General features: G+C 33.1%; 1 protein-coding gene across 1 annotated transcript in view; it reads right to left on the bottom strand.

Annotated features, from left to right (window-relative positions):
- Nucleotides 1-14,325, bottom strand: part of LOC128180108 (uncharacterized) — a 108,264-nt gene extending 93,939 nt beyond the window's left edge. The window contains exons 1-5 of the mRNA XM_052847971.1: nucleotides 14,169-14,325; nucleotides 7,214-7,403; nucleotides 6,998-7,108; nucleotides 6,058-6,115; nucleotides 4,225-4,337 (exon numbers count right to left, since the gene is read on the bottom strand). Of these exons, the coding sequence (XP_052703931.1) occupies nucleotides 4,225-4,337; nucleotides 6,058-6,115; nucleotides 6,998-7,108; nucleotides 7,214-7,403; nucleotides 14,169-14,243 (547 nt within the window). The 5' untranslated portion in view covers nucleotides 14,244-14,325. The remainder of the gene's footprint in view (nucleotides 1-4,224; nucleotides 4,338-6,057; nucleotides 6,116-6,997; nucleotides 7,109-7,213; nucleotides 7,404-14,168) is intronic.
- Between the last annotated feature and the right edge of the window lie 616 nt (nucleotides 14,326-14,941).

Below are 14,941 nucleotides of genomic sequence, written 5' to 3' on the forward strand. Positions count from 1 at the left end.
TGTCCCATACCACGTTAAAGTAAACTTTATTCATACCAAATTAACAAAACGGTGCTGTATACATGTGCTTTTGTATTACATAAACAGTTCTGACCAAAGATATTGCATGCCGATCATTACTTTAAAAAGAATACTTGTATAGAAATATTGTCATGAATGATCCGCCATTACCTTGACAGGAATGACGGAAAGGGGAAAACTCTACTATCTCCATTTGTTTTCGATGAGTTATAATTATTTCATCAGTTCTAAATTAATGCGTTGAATCTATTTTTAGTGCAACAGATTTATCCTAGTATATTGTTTTGATTTTCTTTATAAACATGACTCTGCATGTTTAGTCAGTTTACTTTAGTCAATAATTACTGTAGAAAAATGTATTCTAATCTCTGACACTTGTTCCATTTTCTAAATTAGTTATACATGTATTCACTCAGGAGTATATGTATAACATCAACGTATAAATCGTAATGTTTGCTCGTCAAAAAATATTTACATTAATTTCAAACTGACCGTTTATGAAAAACTTCAACATTTCACTTGATTCGTGGATCGATGAAACTGTGTTTCAGACTCTTATTTACGCTAATTAATAATGAATTGCATCAAGAAATCCTATTCTTTATTGCATGAACTTTCGGGAGGTATGCAGATTTATTCCCCCTAGATAAATCAAAATTCCCAAGGGCGACGCCCGAAAGATATATTATTTTTTGTGGGGAAATAAATCTTCATACCTCAGGAAAATTCATGCAATAAAGAATAGGATTTCTTTCTTTGATAGTTTTCTGATTATAAAGGCATTTAAAACATTTTTTAGAATTGATTAGTTGATTTGTCGTATGCTCATCCTCGAGATTTTTCGTATGCATGGAATGGAAATTATAATGTTAACGTAATATTTGACGATTACGATGTCAGGGATTATGAAGTTGTATTGCCCTGCATGTCACGTGATTGTCTAGACCCAATCAGTAAAATTATTATAATAAGGTAAAATAATAAATTTTATTATCAAGATAAAAAAAATCTTGAAACCAATTTCAAAGTGCAAAGATCAGTAGAGCTACGATTCTTCTAACTAAACCAGTATTGCCAATCAATGCTACCAAAACTTTATGCATCTGCACTTTGATTGTTTATATTTGTAGTTGATTGACCGTCAGTCAAAAGTGTCAATTCTTTATTCATTGTCACACTCACAAGGTCAGTGTATTACATGCAAATGTATATTCAATTATCATTACCATTAATTGAATGTGCAAGCCATAAATGAAATCCAATGCAATTTGTTAGTATTGGTTCAAATTGTGGACATTGTGCGTCATTCTTATTTACATTGTGCATCTAACCATTAGACACACAGAGGACAACATGACAGACATCCATGGTTAAAAAAAACTAAGCATACAGATTTACGAATTACACAAAACACAAAATGTTCCTCTGCAAAACAACAACAACAACAAACAAGATGCCCATGGGGCCACATCGCTCACCTGAGCAACAATGGCTTTATATGGGTGTTCAAAGGATATTGTGCCATATGGCCCCTCGGTAGAAACACAAAAAAAGAATACCATAAAATAAACCGTATCCAAATTTTACACTTATTTTCCTACACTTAATCTATGACATTATACCCTTATGAAATACCATTTTTAACCAAAAAAAAAGATCCTATGCAAGATAGAAAAAACAATTTTGGTAGGGGTACACTCTTAACTTCCAATTCTCTTTATTTTAGTTCTACCCCCTCACTTAATAAAAAGTACCCTATATGCAATATTTGGCCCAAAAAAATGAATAAGTTCAAAAGCTGGTATGTTTTTCATTAATTATCAGAAATCAAAATCCTAGCAATATGCACACCTCTGAGATATGTACAATTAATCTGCAAAAGAATAACTTCCTATCTTGAAAACTGTAGGAGGAGTTCTCCGTACATTGAGGGTACCCTATTTGCAATATTTTGCCCAAAAATGATTAAGTTCAAAAGCTGGTATTTTTTTCATAAGTAATCAGAAATCAAAATTCTAGCAATATGCATGTACAATTGATCTGCAAAAGAACAACTTCCTATCTTGAGAACTGTAAGAGGAGTTATCCGTACAACGAAGGTACCGTTTTGGCAGCCGCCCGCCATTTTCACCATTTTAATAACCGGATTTTCCCGTTGAAAAACCCGGTTAAAAATTGTACCTCAAGGTGCTCAAATTAAAAACATTCAAATATTTAATTGGTCTACAACATTATAAACGATTGTTGTTTACTAGGCGTGAATACGTTTTATAACCTTACTCACTTGATCGATGAATACACTCGAATGAAAAATGTTGTCATGTAATATGTTAAAGAGCTATTACATGTATAATCAATGCATAGGCGTCGGAGCTGGGTGGAGGGGTAGCCCCCCCCCCCCCCCCCTCCACTCTTTTTTTTGCAAAGTTAGACATAGCCATACTCAGAATCTTTTTTTTTTTTTGCTTGTCAAGATTTCTGATAAGGTCTACCCCGCCCTCCCCCCCCCCCCCCCTCATGAGCCTCAAACTGCAATGTATTGACAGGCATATCGCTCTATTTCACGAAGGCCCACACTTTATTTTCATTTTTTTTCAAGATCAACGTTAAAAAATGGCTACAATCAAGATGATTTTCCGCTGTAATTTGTTCTTAAGATTAGCGATAATAGATTTATCCCTGTAACAGTAATGTTTTAAACTGTTTTAAAGAGGTCGTTTTAATCTAATTGTGTCTGGAAAACCATCAAAGTTGGTGTAGATTCATCGTATAAGAAGGGGGCCCCACAATGTTGTTATAGCATATCGTCCTTTTAATTTTTCTGTACAAGTATTTAACGTTTAGTGAGACATTTCTAATGATAAATCAAAATTTCAGCGTTAATCGTAGAATTATAGGCAAGATACAGAACTCACAATTTTGCTTGGTTTGAGTCAATTTTTTTGTTCACAAGAGTTAATTACATTCAACTTAACATTTTTAAACTTGGTATTTCCTATTCAGAATGAACAAAAGGATGACCTGAGTTCTGAGAGCAAAGCTCTGTATCTTGCTTATAATTCGAAACTTGACTCAGCTGAAAATAATTAGTAAAGAGAAAATTGTAAATAAATAAATAAAACAGAAGAAACATGCACTAAAACAAAGAAATGGAACAATTTATTTTTCGTAATATACATATACCTATATATTTCTAGCAGCCAAAACAATCTCCGTAAAGACTAAAAATGCAGAGCATCTTAACAAAACACGTTGCATTATAATCAACCATAACGTAGAGATCGTACCGAATTACCAATAAAATGTATTATATAATAGTATTTATAATATGATATGCTGTTAGTGCATCACTTTATGCTAATTTTGCGCAGGTAAAATATTAACTGTCTGATTTACCGAAGTCTATATTTGATTCGATCATAAAAATCCCAATATACAGGCAATATTTCCTCTCAAGTTAAAAAGCATAAACGAAATTCAAAACAACGTAAAACCACGGTCATTAGTGAAAAGGTCAACGCATCGAAAGATTGAATCTCAATTGACTTCACGAAATTGGCACAAATATATTAAGCACGTTTCAAGTATCCCTTCGCATGTAAACTGTTGCACAATAAGCAAAATCATCCTTGTCAGTTTGACCCGTTTGCCATGCGTCAACATTCAAACTTGGCTGCCTTACACAATGAACTTTCGTTTTCGATATGGAATACCGAACCCGAAGTTATAAACTGACTGACAGCAATTATCTCTTCATTTTTTACTCAAAATTGAAATAGAGATCGCCAATAATTTTTGCAATTTATGTTTTGCTTTCCATAAGGATAATTTTTGCAAAATTACGTTGAATTTGACTCAATAGTTCTTGAGAAGAAGATTTTTTAAAATGCACCCCTCTATTTGTACAGTTTCGAGGTTTTCTCCGTTTTAAATAAAGATCGGTGTTTCATTTCTGCAATTTATAATCACCTCGTAATAGGGATGCTTTGCGACAAATTGGGTTGAAATTGGCGAAGTGGTTTTAGAGAAGAAGTGTAAAATGTGAAAAGTTTACAGACGGACGGACGGACGGACAGATAGACGGACAGACGGACGAAGGACAAAAGGTGATCAGAAAAGCTCACATGAGCTTTCAGCTCAGGTGAGCTAAAACACATAAAAACAGGGATCATAATATAAATATAAAAATAAATATACACTCACTTTTTCTGACCACGTAGAATACCAAAATACATAGAATGCATGCGGGAATATATACTCCCAAAATGATTGCAAGTGTCGTATCGTCGATTGAAGTTTTGCGCTGTAAAGGCTGTCTGCAATTTGGATTAAAATCTTAGTATTATTTAAGTAATAAAATGTTCCAAATCTATTGCAATTTTATTTTACCTTTCAGTCTGCATTCGAAAACGTAAAGGTATAAATTTTCAAAGGACATAAGAGCAAAATGTCTGAATTTATAAGTACAGATTCTACTTATTTTTTTAAATCTATGCCTATAAATAAAGAAATTTTGCAAATAAACTATAAAATGCCTGCACCAGAGTAACTGCTTACAAAATAGCAAATATGAGAGTAAGGTGGTGGACACGCTTTGGGGGATGCAAGTCAGGGGTAGTTTTCATCAAAATGAAAATACATACTTGCAATAAAATAATAAAATAATAAAATAAAATCGGGGTGGGGGGTCCTGGTCCGTCTCCCGATCCAATTCTTTGTCATGTAAACAAAACTCGTGGCCTTTTTTGTTTAAATTGGTTCCATATACCAGTAAAAATTCTTTTACAACCTGATGTGTCTGTCTTTTAATTTATTTTAAGCATAATTAAACAGTTTCTAACGTTTAACATATTCATTTTAGGTATAGAATTGGAATTTTCACTTCAACATTCAAAATGTAAACAGACACTTTGTTTACATATCAAAGAATTTTAAGTTGTGTAATATGCTTATAACTCAACAAATAACACTCAAATTTTGAATGCCTATTAAGAATGCCTTACTGAAGCATAGTTAAAATTAAAATCGGAAAAATAATGTTTGACCAAAATCATGACCATGCCCCTCTAACCATCGCGTGGATTGTATAGATCTAAAAAATTAAAATATGAAAACAAAAGTTCTTTTTTATTTCATACATCTTTATGTCACAACAAATTGGTAGCAAGCCTTAGACATTAATTTGTAAACAATGAACACATTTGTTTTGCATAAAACGGAGAAGTTCAAGTGGGGTGACTATTTTTTTTAACTATCTTTCATCTGATTTTTTTTTATTTTGTAACGTGATAAAAATGATAATGTAATTTGACCTAAAGAGCAAAATTTAGAGAGACTACGCACTAAAGCCCTACTCACTGGTTTGAAGTAAAATGAAAAAGAAAGAAGTTTTTTTTTCAACTCTGCAACGAAAATTAAAGAATTAGGGCCACGTACATGTACATATACATGTATATATACCATTAATTTTAGCTTAGATTTATCATTCTTGTCCGCTCCTCTAAATATCCAGCCATGCAGTTAGTGTTTTATGTTAATATTGAAGAAAAGGTTAAGAAAGCAATTTTAAAAAAATCGGAAACAGTATATACAACAATGAACCAAAAATATGGTTCAACATATTAACATTGTACCATAATAATGTGCAACGTGTAAATTCCCGCGTGTGCGGGGGCTATCATCCAGTGTGTTTAAAAAATATTTAAAAAAAACCACCAATGCAAATTCAACTTATATTCTGTACACACTACTTTATCATTACTTTAAAAAAGAACATATTTTCACATTTACCCGTAGAGCATGGCATTCAAGCAGACGCTTTCTCTGAGCAAAGTTTTTAGTCGATTTTTTTTTTTAAATCAATGTACATGTACAAAGCGTCTGAATGACCAATAATAATTTATAATACACGTAACTCTGCATAAACATACGGGTAATTAACTAACCGACCGTCCTTTGGCGGTAAAAAAAAATCAAATAAAATTTAAAAAATTAATAAATTTTAAATAAATCAAATTAAACCTGAAGCGGTCTTACCTTTTGCAACTAGGTTCAGCAGAGAAACACCCATTTTCAATTTCCATACAACTCGGATCTGTAGAAATTTTAAATAATATCAAAATAAACTTCATGGTATTTCTTTGTATAAAAATAGAAAAGTTTTAATCAATCATAGACCGAAAACGAATGATTGATACTAAACACCATGGTATATGTACTAGTATATGTATATACAGCAGGGAATGTAAATCCGTTACTGTATAATAATCAAGTACCCTAATACAGGACACGAGAAAGATATCCTGGCGTAATGGTTTCCGATAGTCTCACACTAAACGCCACCCCTAATAATTGTCTCTTTTGTTAACAATGTTGAAACTATAAATTTTTAACCTCAGACATAACATCGGAAATCGCCGATACAATATCAGCGTTAGCTGTCGTCTAATGCAGTTTCTAGCGAGAGATAAACTTGATGCCGCAGTTGGACATCATAACCATGACTTTTTTTATGGCCATATTAATCCAGCCCTAGGGCCTTAACCTTGATACAGATGCCACGAATTTCACAATTTTTGTAGGGAACTGTATGGACATCGTAACCATTAAGTTAGGTTTTTTCTCACATCGAAGACTTAAAAAATTGGCCTTTGTGCATAGTTGGCCCCACTCATGAGGTCCCGGGGATATTAAGGTTATTACATTATTATTTATAATTATGGTTTCCTATATCCTATATGTACTTTAAACCAAAAAAGGTAGCAAATGGCCGTTTAGCTTTCAGACAGAGCTGTTAACGAAGATGGACGAATACCGATTGCAAAATTTCACCTGAGTAGCTCAAGTGATCAAGAAAATAACAGAGTTAAACTTGTATATACCGATTAGAGCAGTTGTAGTTGTTCTGAGTTTTTTATAAGAGTGGTATTACAATGGAAAAATTTAACCATTAAGTAAATGAAGATCGTTTACTTACGAACATAAGTTTCAGAGGAGAAATAATTCAATTCAGGGCATCCATGTGTAAATTTGCGGCAGTTATATGAGTTTACTCTAGAGACGCGTTTGGCCAAGTATAAACAGAGACCTACAACGAAATAAAGCATCATGGAATGAATCAATTGTCTTGTTGAATGCAAGCAAAGTGCACATTTTGTTTATTAACAAGAGTGTTAATATCAATTTTCCATACCTTCTTTAACCAGTATTCGTGGATATATGTAACAAAATTCTAACAAGTCTGTTAAGTTTTCGTTTGGTAGACACATGTATCCATTACTCTCCGTGCAGTTGATAGCAGAGGACCTGTTTTTCCACTCTGCTTGATTTCCAGGGCATTCTTTTGCTGAATACACCGGGAACTCGTAACCTTTCAGCTTTCTCTGAATAATATTAAATCGTTTTGTTAGTAATGTTTATATTCTTACTACGACTTTATGTTTTTGCAATGACATTTTAATACAAGAGCTTTTTCAAAGGCCCAGGGGCAACATTGCTTACGTGAGTAACATTTGTCATAACTTTGATCAGCTAGCGGCAGTGCTTGTAATCAAGAACAGACTACATGTATCTAATGTCTTATACATAGAGTGGTATTTCAGTGCTGTGTTTTATTAGTCCCCTACCGCTTTCACCGGAGGGGACTTTAGCTTGCCTCTGCGTCCTTTTGTCTGTCCAACATCAGTTTTCAATCCTTTTTAGCTCACCTGAGCCAAAGGCTCAAGTGAGCTTTCTGATCACAATTTGTCCGTTGTCTGTCGTTGTCGTTATCGTTGTCGTCGTCGTTGTTGTAGTCCTCGTTGTTGTAAACTGTTCACATTTTCATCTTCTTCTCAAGAACCACTGGGCAGATTTCAACCAAATTTGGCACAAAGCACCGCTAGGTGACGGGGATTCAAGTTTGTTCAAATGAAGTGCCACGCCCTCTTTTAAGGGGAGAAAATAAAGAATTATTGAAAATTTGTTGGCATTTTTCAAAAATCTTCTTCTCAAAAACTATTCGGCCTGAAAAGCTTAAACTTGTGTGGAGGCATCATCAGGTAGTGTAGAATCAAGTTTGTTCAAATCATGGTCCCCGGGTGTAGGGTGGGGCCACAATTGGGGGTTCAACTTTTACATAGGAATATATAGAGAAAATCCTTAAAAATCTTCTTCTCAAAAACTATTCGGCCTGAAAAGCTCAAAAAAAATTGAAGCATCCTCAGGAAGTGTAGATTCCATTTTGTTCAAATCGTGGTCCCCGGGGGTAGGGTGGGGCCACAATTGGGGGATCAACTTTAACATAGGAATAAATAGAGAAAATCTTTAAAAATCTTCTTCTCAAAAACTATTCGGCCTAAAAAGCTCAAATTAAAATTGAAGCATCCTCAGGTAGTGTAGATTCAAATTTGTTCAAATCATGGTCCCCGGGGGTAGGGTGGGGCCACAATTGGGGGATCAACTTTTACATAGGAATATATAGAGAAAATCTTTAAAAATCTTCTTCTCAAAAACTATCAGGCCAGAAAAGCTCAAATTAAAATTGAAGCATCCTCAGGTAGTGTAGATTCAAGTTTGTTCAAATCATGGTCCCCGGGGGTAGGGTGGGGCCACAGTTGTGGGATACATTTTTACATAGGAATATATAGAAAAAATCTTTTAAAAAATTTCTTTTAAAAACTATTTGGTCAAGAAAGCTCAAATTTGTGGGATACATTTTTACATAGGAATATATAGAAAAAATCTTTAAAAAAATTTCTTTTAAAAACTATTTGGTCAAGAAAGCTCAAATTGGCGTGTAACCATCCTCAGATAAAGTAGATTCAAGTTTGTTCAAATCATGGTCCCTGGGGGTAGGGCGGGGCCACAATGGGGGATAATTTTTATATATAGCGGAAATCTTTAAAAGTCTTCTTCTCAAATCTATTAGGCCAGGAAAGTGTAAATTCAAGCTTGCACAATCACAGTCCCTAGTGGTAGGGCGGGACCGTGATGGCGGTTTGAATTTTTACATAGGAATATATAGAGAAAATCTTTAAAAATATTCTGGGAAAGTTTTCGGTCCGAAACTCAGTACTTAGTGTGAAAGCACAGGTTATGCAGATTTAAGTTTGATGAAACCATGATTCCCTGGAGAAAAGTGGGGCCACGAAGGGGGGGGGGGTATATAGGAATAGAGAAAAATCTTCTTACAGGTACAACAACAAAAGGGGCTTGGTATTTACCAAAAAATAAGAGGTGGATAAAAATTGGCAGATTTTCATTTTTTTTTTAGCAAGATCTCCTGTACTCAGTTGTCAAGATATTTTGATACTGTAATGCTAATTTGATCAGAATTAAGGCAAGTGTTGCTCAGGTGAGCGATGTGGCCCCTGGGCCTCTTGTTTTCGTTATGCTTTTGAGGAATAATATAAAACTTGCTAAACAGCTTCAAAATGTCAAACCCAAAAAAAAAAAAAAAAAAAAAAAAAAACAGATCAAACTTACACTTTTGTATTGTCTGGTTGACATATTTTTGAGAAAAATTAATATTTTACATTCCATGCAGGTAGTGAAAATTTAAAGTTGTGAAAATCATGACCCTAATGGGTAGGGTGTGGCCTCGATGGGGGGGGGTGACTTTTTACATATAAATTTATAGAGTAAATCTTTAAAAATGTTCTTCTCAAGAACCATTTGCGCAGGAAAGCTGAAACTTTTTCTAAAAAATCATTTGCCTAGAAATTATGTTACCTTAGTGAAAGCAACTTCAGATAGTGTAGATTTAAATTTGATCAAATCACAATCTTTAGGAGTAGGGTGGGGCCACATTAGGGATTCAGTTGTACAAAGGAAACCATTTTAATTATTCACAAAAACTGTAATGTTAATATATATATGCTTTTACTTATATGTAAGCATTTTTATATATTGCTGATTCTTTAAAAAATTTTGAATTGGCCCCTGGGCGATTAATGGGCCTCACAAGGGGTTCAGAGTTTTATATAGGTTTATATTCTGTGTATAAACAATTGTAAAGGTTTTTTTTAGAACTGCAATGTTGAATGTAATATGACTGTAAAATCATCCTTTTAAAAAAGAGACATAAGAATATTCCAGATTTTTTTAAATACAGGATCTACATGTATTATACCACATTGTCCAGATATTTTGTATTATGACTTTATGAGGCTGATTTTATTATGCCTACTGTGGTTTCATCAATATTCGTTGAATACCAGTTTTCGAGGATTTTGTTCTTACGTTGATCCACGAAATTAAATGTTTATTGAAGTGCAATTTCAAATAACATTTTGTATTGATAGGAACATTGGTCACGAATTTACGTATCCTTGAAACTGTAATTTTCAGAAAATTCACGAAAATTGATACCCACGAAAATTAATGAAACCACAGTATTGTTGCTCAGGTGAGCAATGTGGCCCGGGGCCTCTTGTTTTCCTGTTGAAACATTATTAACAAGGATGCGATTGGAATTACTACCAAAAATCTACAAAGTAATTTTGACAAGTATTCTTTTAAATGAATGATCGGCATGCAATATCATTAGTCAGCCCTGTTAATGCAATTTTAAGCATGACGATACGTGAAATATACTATATATACATTGAAGCACCGTTTTGTTTATTTCCAAAATAGCAAGGCATGAATAATTTCTACTTTAAGTAGGCGAATTATACTTCTGATAAATATTCTTACGCGTTTGTGAAGAAAAACGTGATTTAAATCATTGTGTATGTAACTATATAATTTTTTTATGTTCAATGCAAACGGATAAGAGTAACCTTTTAGCAATCCATGTGTGATCAAAAATTGAATGGAGTCGTCATAAAAATATTCAGGGGGAAACAGAATTTTTTGTATAGGATCTACATTTATTAAACCACATTGTCCAGATATTTTGTATTATGACTCTATGAAGCTGCTCTTATCATTCCTATTGTTGCTCAGGTGCGCGATGTAGCCCGTGGGCCTCTTGGTTTTTTTTTTATAATACTACACTCGGGTTTGTTATCGGGTAGGGCTGTTTAATTCGTGGTACAGTAGACGGTACGAAATGGTATTTTGCATGACTGTGCATTGTTTTCACATATTTCTACCAGCAAATACTTAATGAACAGCGAAATTACAAAAGATAATATAAAGAGTATTTTTTTACCCAGTTTGTTTTTAATTTTGACGATTACAACTGTATTGTTTGAATATTCTCTGTTCTTTATCTCTTACAAAGTATAACATCTCGTTTATACATGAAATAGTTCTGAAATAGTTGTATTCTTTGAAGCTTTCATAAAACAATACAAACCGGTAGGGGGCTTGTATTGCTTGTGCAATATTCTCAGAATGCTTGTTTTATTTATGGATGAATACAAGCAGAGCACAACTTCTTTACGAAGTAATACCCGCCTATTTATTCTAATTTGATTTTCAAGTTCTCATTGCTTTAATATGCCTATAAAGATTTTACATCTGGTCTTAATTTGACTTCATTATTAAAATTTATATTAATGTGCTCATAAAATAGGAGAAAATACAGAAATTAATCAGTCTTAACCAGAGTAACAATCTTAAGTTTTGTTTTCTCAACCCCCATCCCCAACAGAATAAAGCTTAATCTCTGACCTTAGTGGTAAATCATAAATATAAAATATTCAAACAATTCTCTTCAACTTATAATTATACAACGCATGAAAAGCTCTTAGTTGTTCGCTTGAGAAAAGAACCTTCTATATATAAGCTTATAATTAGATAGCCCGCGCCTTATCCCGCAGTCACATGAGAGGTTACCGCAATTCTTAAAATTCAGTTTGGTATTGTAGTTTTTTAAATCTATTTCGACAAAATATCCATGTAGCCTTTGAGTAACACAGATAAAGGAGTTGTGCCAATTTAGTTGACTCAGGTGAGCTAAAATACATAATTAACAAATATATCCTTAAATGTTAATGATATTTAAAATTCTGACAGATACACACCATTCCGTGCTATTTGATACCGTATGACTTGACAGTAATAGCATTTTAATATTTGAACAGTAATTTGAACGCTTGGTTTTAACAAGCAAGTGCTTTGTTATTGAAATTCTTGCAGCTACAAGACATTTAAAGCATAAGTCGAAAAACATTTAAAACATATTTAGTTATCACAATACGTTAAATGTATGACGGTAACTTTTATTTAAAGAACGTTATTCCATGGCCGAATAAAATGATTTATTTATGTTTCCAGTTAACTATACAATATACAATGAACAACATAATGGAATAAATTTCATTAATGTAATAATTCAATCTGTAAAAAAATGCAATTGTCAGTTCTGGTTATAGAACATTGTCAAAAAGCAATATAGAAAAATTTATCTTTACATGGTAGACGATATACTTTCTTAATTAAAATGTTCCGAATAACTATTTAACATTTATATAGCATAGTTCTGCTACATGTACCACTTCCCAGATAGTTATGCCGACAAGTTGACTTAGAAATATGATTCTTGAGTACATGCTTATTACAATCATATGCGATTTAATATCGGAATTTTTAAGTCTGGGCATTAAACTTTTACTATAATTCACAAATCAGTTTGCTTTGTAAACTAATATTAAATATAACTTTTAATTAGCGATGAAAAATTTGGTAAAAAGCACCCCTCCCCCTAAACTAATAAACCTAAAGCATTTGTAAACTCAAATAAAATATAGATATACGCCACTGTCATTCATGTGTACTAGTAATATATTGACAATTTCCATTTTTTGAGAAAATAAGAGTAGAAAAAAATGTATGAAATACTTTGTGATGGGACCGAAATTCTTGATCTCTTAAAAACGACAAAAAAAGGTTCCTGGGCCACATCCCTCACCTTGCCAATAGTTTGGGGCATCATATTCTAAAATCTAAGATGGTTTATCATTTTCGTGTTGAATTTTAAACCCCTTGTGGAGTTGTGGAGATCCTGTGTTGACCTCGGGGTCATGTCTTTAACAATTAGTAATACCATCTGAGGATGCGTGCATAGTAATGACATTGTACATATATGTAGCTTTTGTGAAGATTTTAAAACATCTTTTTGTATATTTCTGTGAAATTCCTCTTGGGATCCCTAATTGATCTGGGGGTCTCTGATTCAACAATTTTGAATCTACACTTTATGAAGATCGTCGTATGATAATCACATACAATGTAGGATTGTTGTTCTGAGAAGATTTTTTAGCATGTTAAAGTATTGGTCGTTTGATATTCTGTACAGACTTGTATTGTTATTACTCCTTTGGTTTGGATAAACACAAAGATTCTCAAATTACAGGGACATACCAGAACGCCTAATTCGCACAGCCACCGTTGTGATGCGCAGAATCAAATCACGTCTTGTCAGAACGCAGATTTAAACGACTTCGCTGTTCAAGGCAGTGGATTTATGATAAACACCCATGTTCTTATTTCCTTTTTTGTTTCAAACTACCATCATGCATAATTATCAGTTTTTAATTTCCATTGATACATTTGAAGTATCGCGTTCATGGTACATTTTAAGAAAACACTACATCCAGTCAAAAGGTAATCATATTTTAATAAGCAACAAATCAAACTGGATGCAGCCAACCGTACCTTTCTCGACCGGTAAGAAACAAGTACCCTGGCTGGCAGCAGTTGAGAAACGATTGATTAAAAATATGGGGACAAAGTCTTTTTTGAAATTAATGTAAAATTCACCCAATTAACCCGGTCATTGTAAGTTTCTTTAAAAAGTAAGTTACAGCCGATATTTTTCGATCACACGCGTATCTTTCTTTTCTCATCTTAATTGTCGCATTTTACCCTTTTTTGATAAACAGACTTAGATACATGTAACATTCCAAACTTTTTACATATTAGGAAGTATTATTTGACTGACCAATAACACCATACTACGAAATTCATTTCTATGCATTTCTTTTATGCATTGAACGATTTCAAACGCTAAACATTATAACGAATTTGTTTGCAAAATCACGTACTTCCAATAAAATGATATTATTTATCAATATTATACATGTACATAACATGAACAATGACTATGATGTGAAATTTCAGATAATGATACTAGGCTACATTTTGTCCGGGTCTCAGTTTGGATTAAAACAAATCACAGTTCTGTATAAATATTCACATTCAAATTAGATACTTACACACTCGAGGAGCAGGAGAATAGAGAAAAGACATGTTCCAAAAAGCACAATGCACAGTTGCGTGTGATGAGCCATTGTTTTTATTCTACAAAACTAGCAGCTTCACACTAACAAAGTCCTAAAGCAGAAGCGGGCTTTGGGACAACGCCTAGCCTTTAATGCGCATATCTAAAACCAAATATGGTTTATAAATAGACCATGACTCGTGATTCTAGTTTTCACCGAATTTGGGCAACAAAAGGGGAATAGCATATGATGTGAGTCATATATTTAAAATCGTGGCCGCCAATATTTTGCAATTTTAATTGTTTCAGTGGTTTATATGACGATATTTTCACTATTTCAAATTAAAATATAATGACTTAATATATATAGTTATTTGTCATGTTTTCAACAAATATTCTGATTCTACCAAATCAAAATCGGCATAACAACCCATTAACCGTTTCCCTGTCATCTTTATGACTCCGACTTCGAATTCTATATAGGTTGTATCCAACGATAATATCTGGTAGTTTTATTTTAGATAAAACATACTACAAGAGAACTGAAACTACATTTAACTTGTATTTATTGCTTGTAGCTCATTCAGACTAGTGTGAATACGTATTGAATAAATAAAGATATACAACTATAATTAGTAATTGTTTTCTCTAAACTATTTATAGTCGTTATATAACGTATATGTATAGTCCCACTACAGCGTACTGTGTGCGAGAGTGGCAATTTTGCAGTAAAGCGCTAATTAATGATAATTTAATAATAACAGTTTT

The sequence above is a fragment of the Crassostrea angulata genome, chromosome 4 (assembly GCF_025612915.1).
Source record: "Crassostrea angulata isolate pt1a10 chromosome 4, ASM2561291v2, whole genome shotgun sequence".
NCBI lineage: Eukaryota > Metazoa > Mollusca > Bivalvia > Ostreida > Ostreidae > Magallana > Magallana angulata.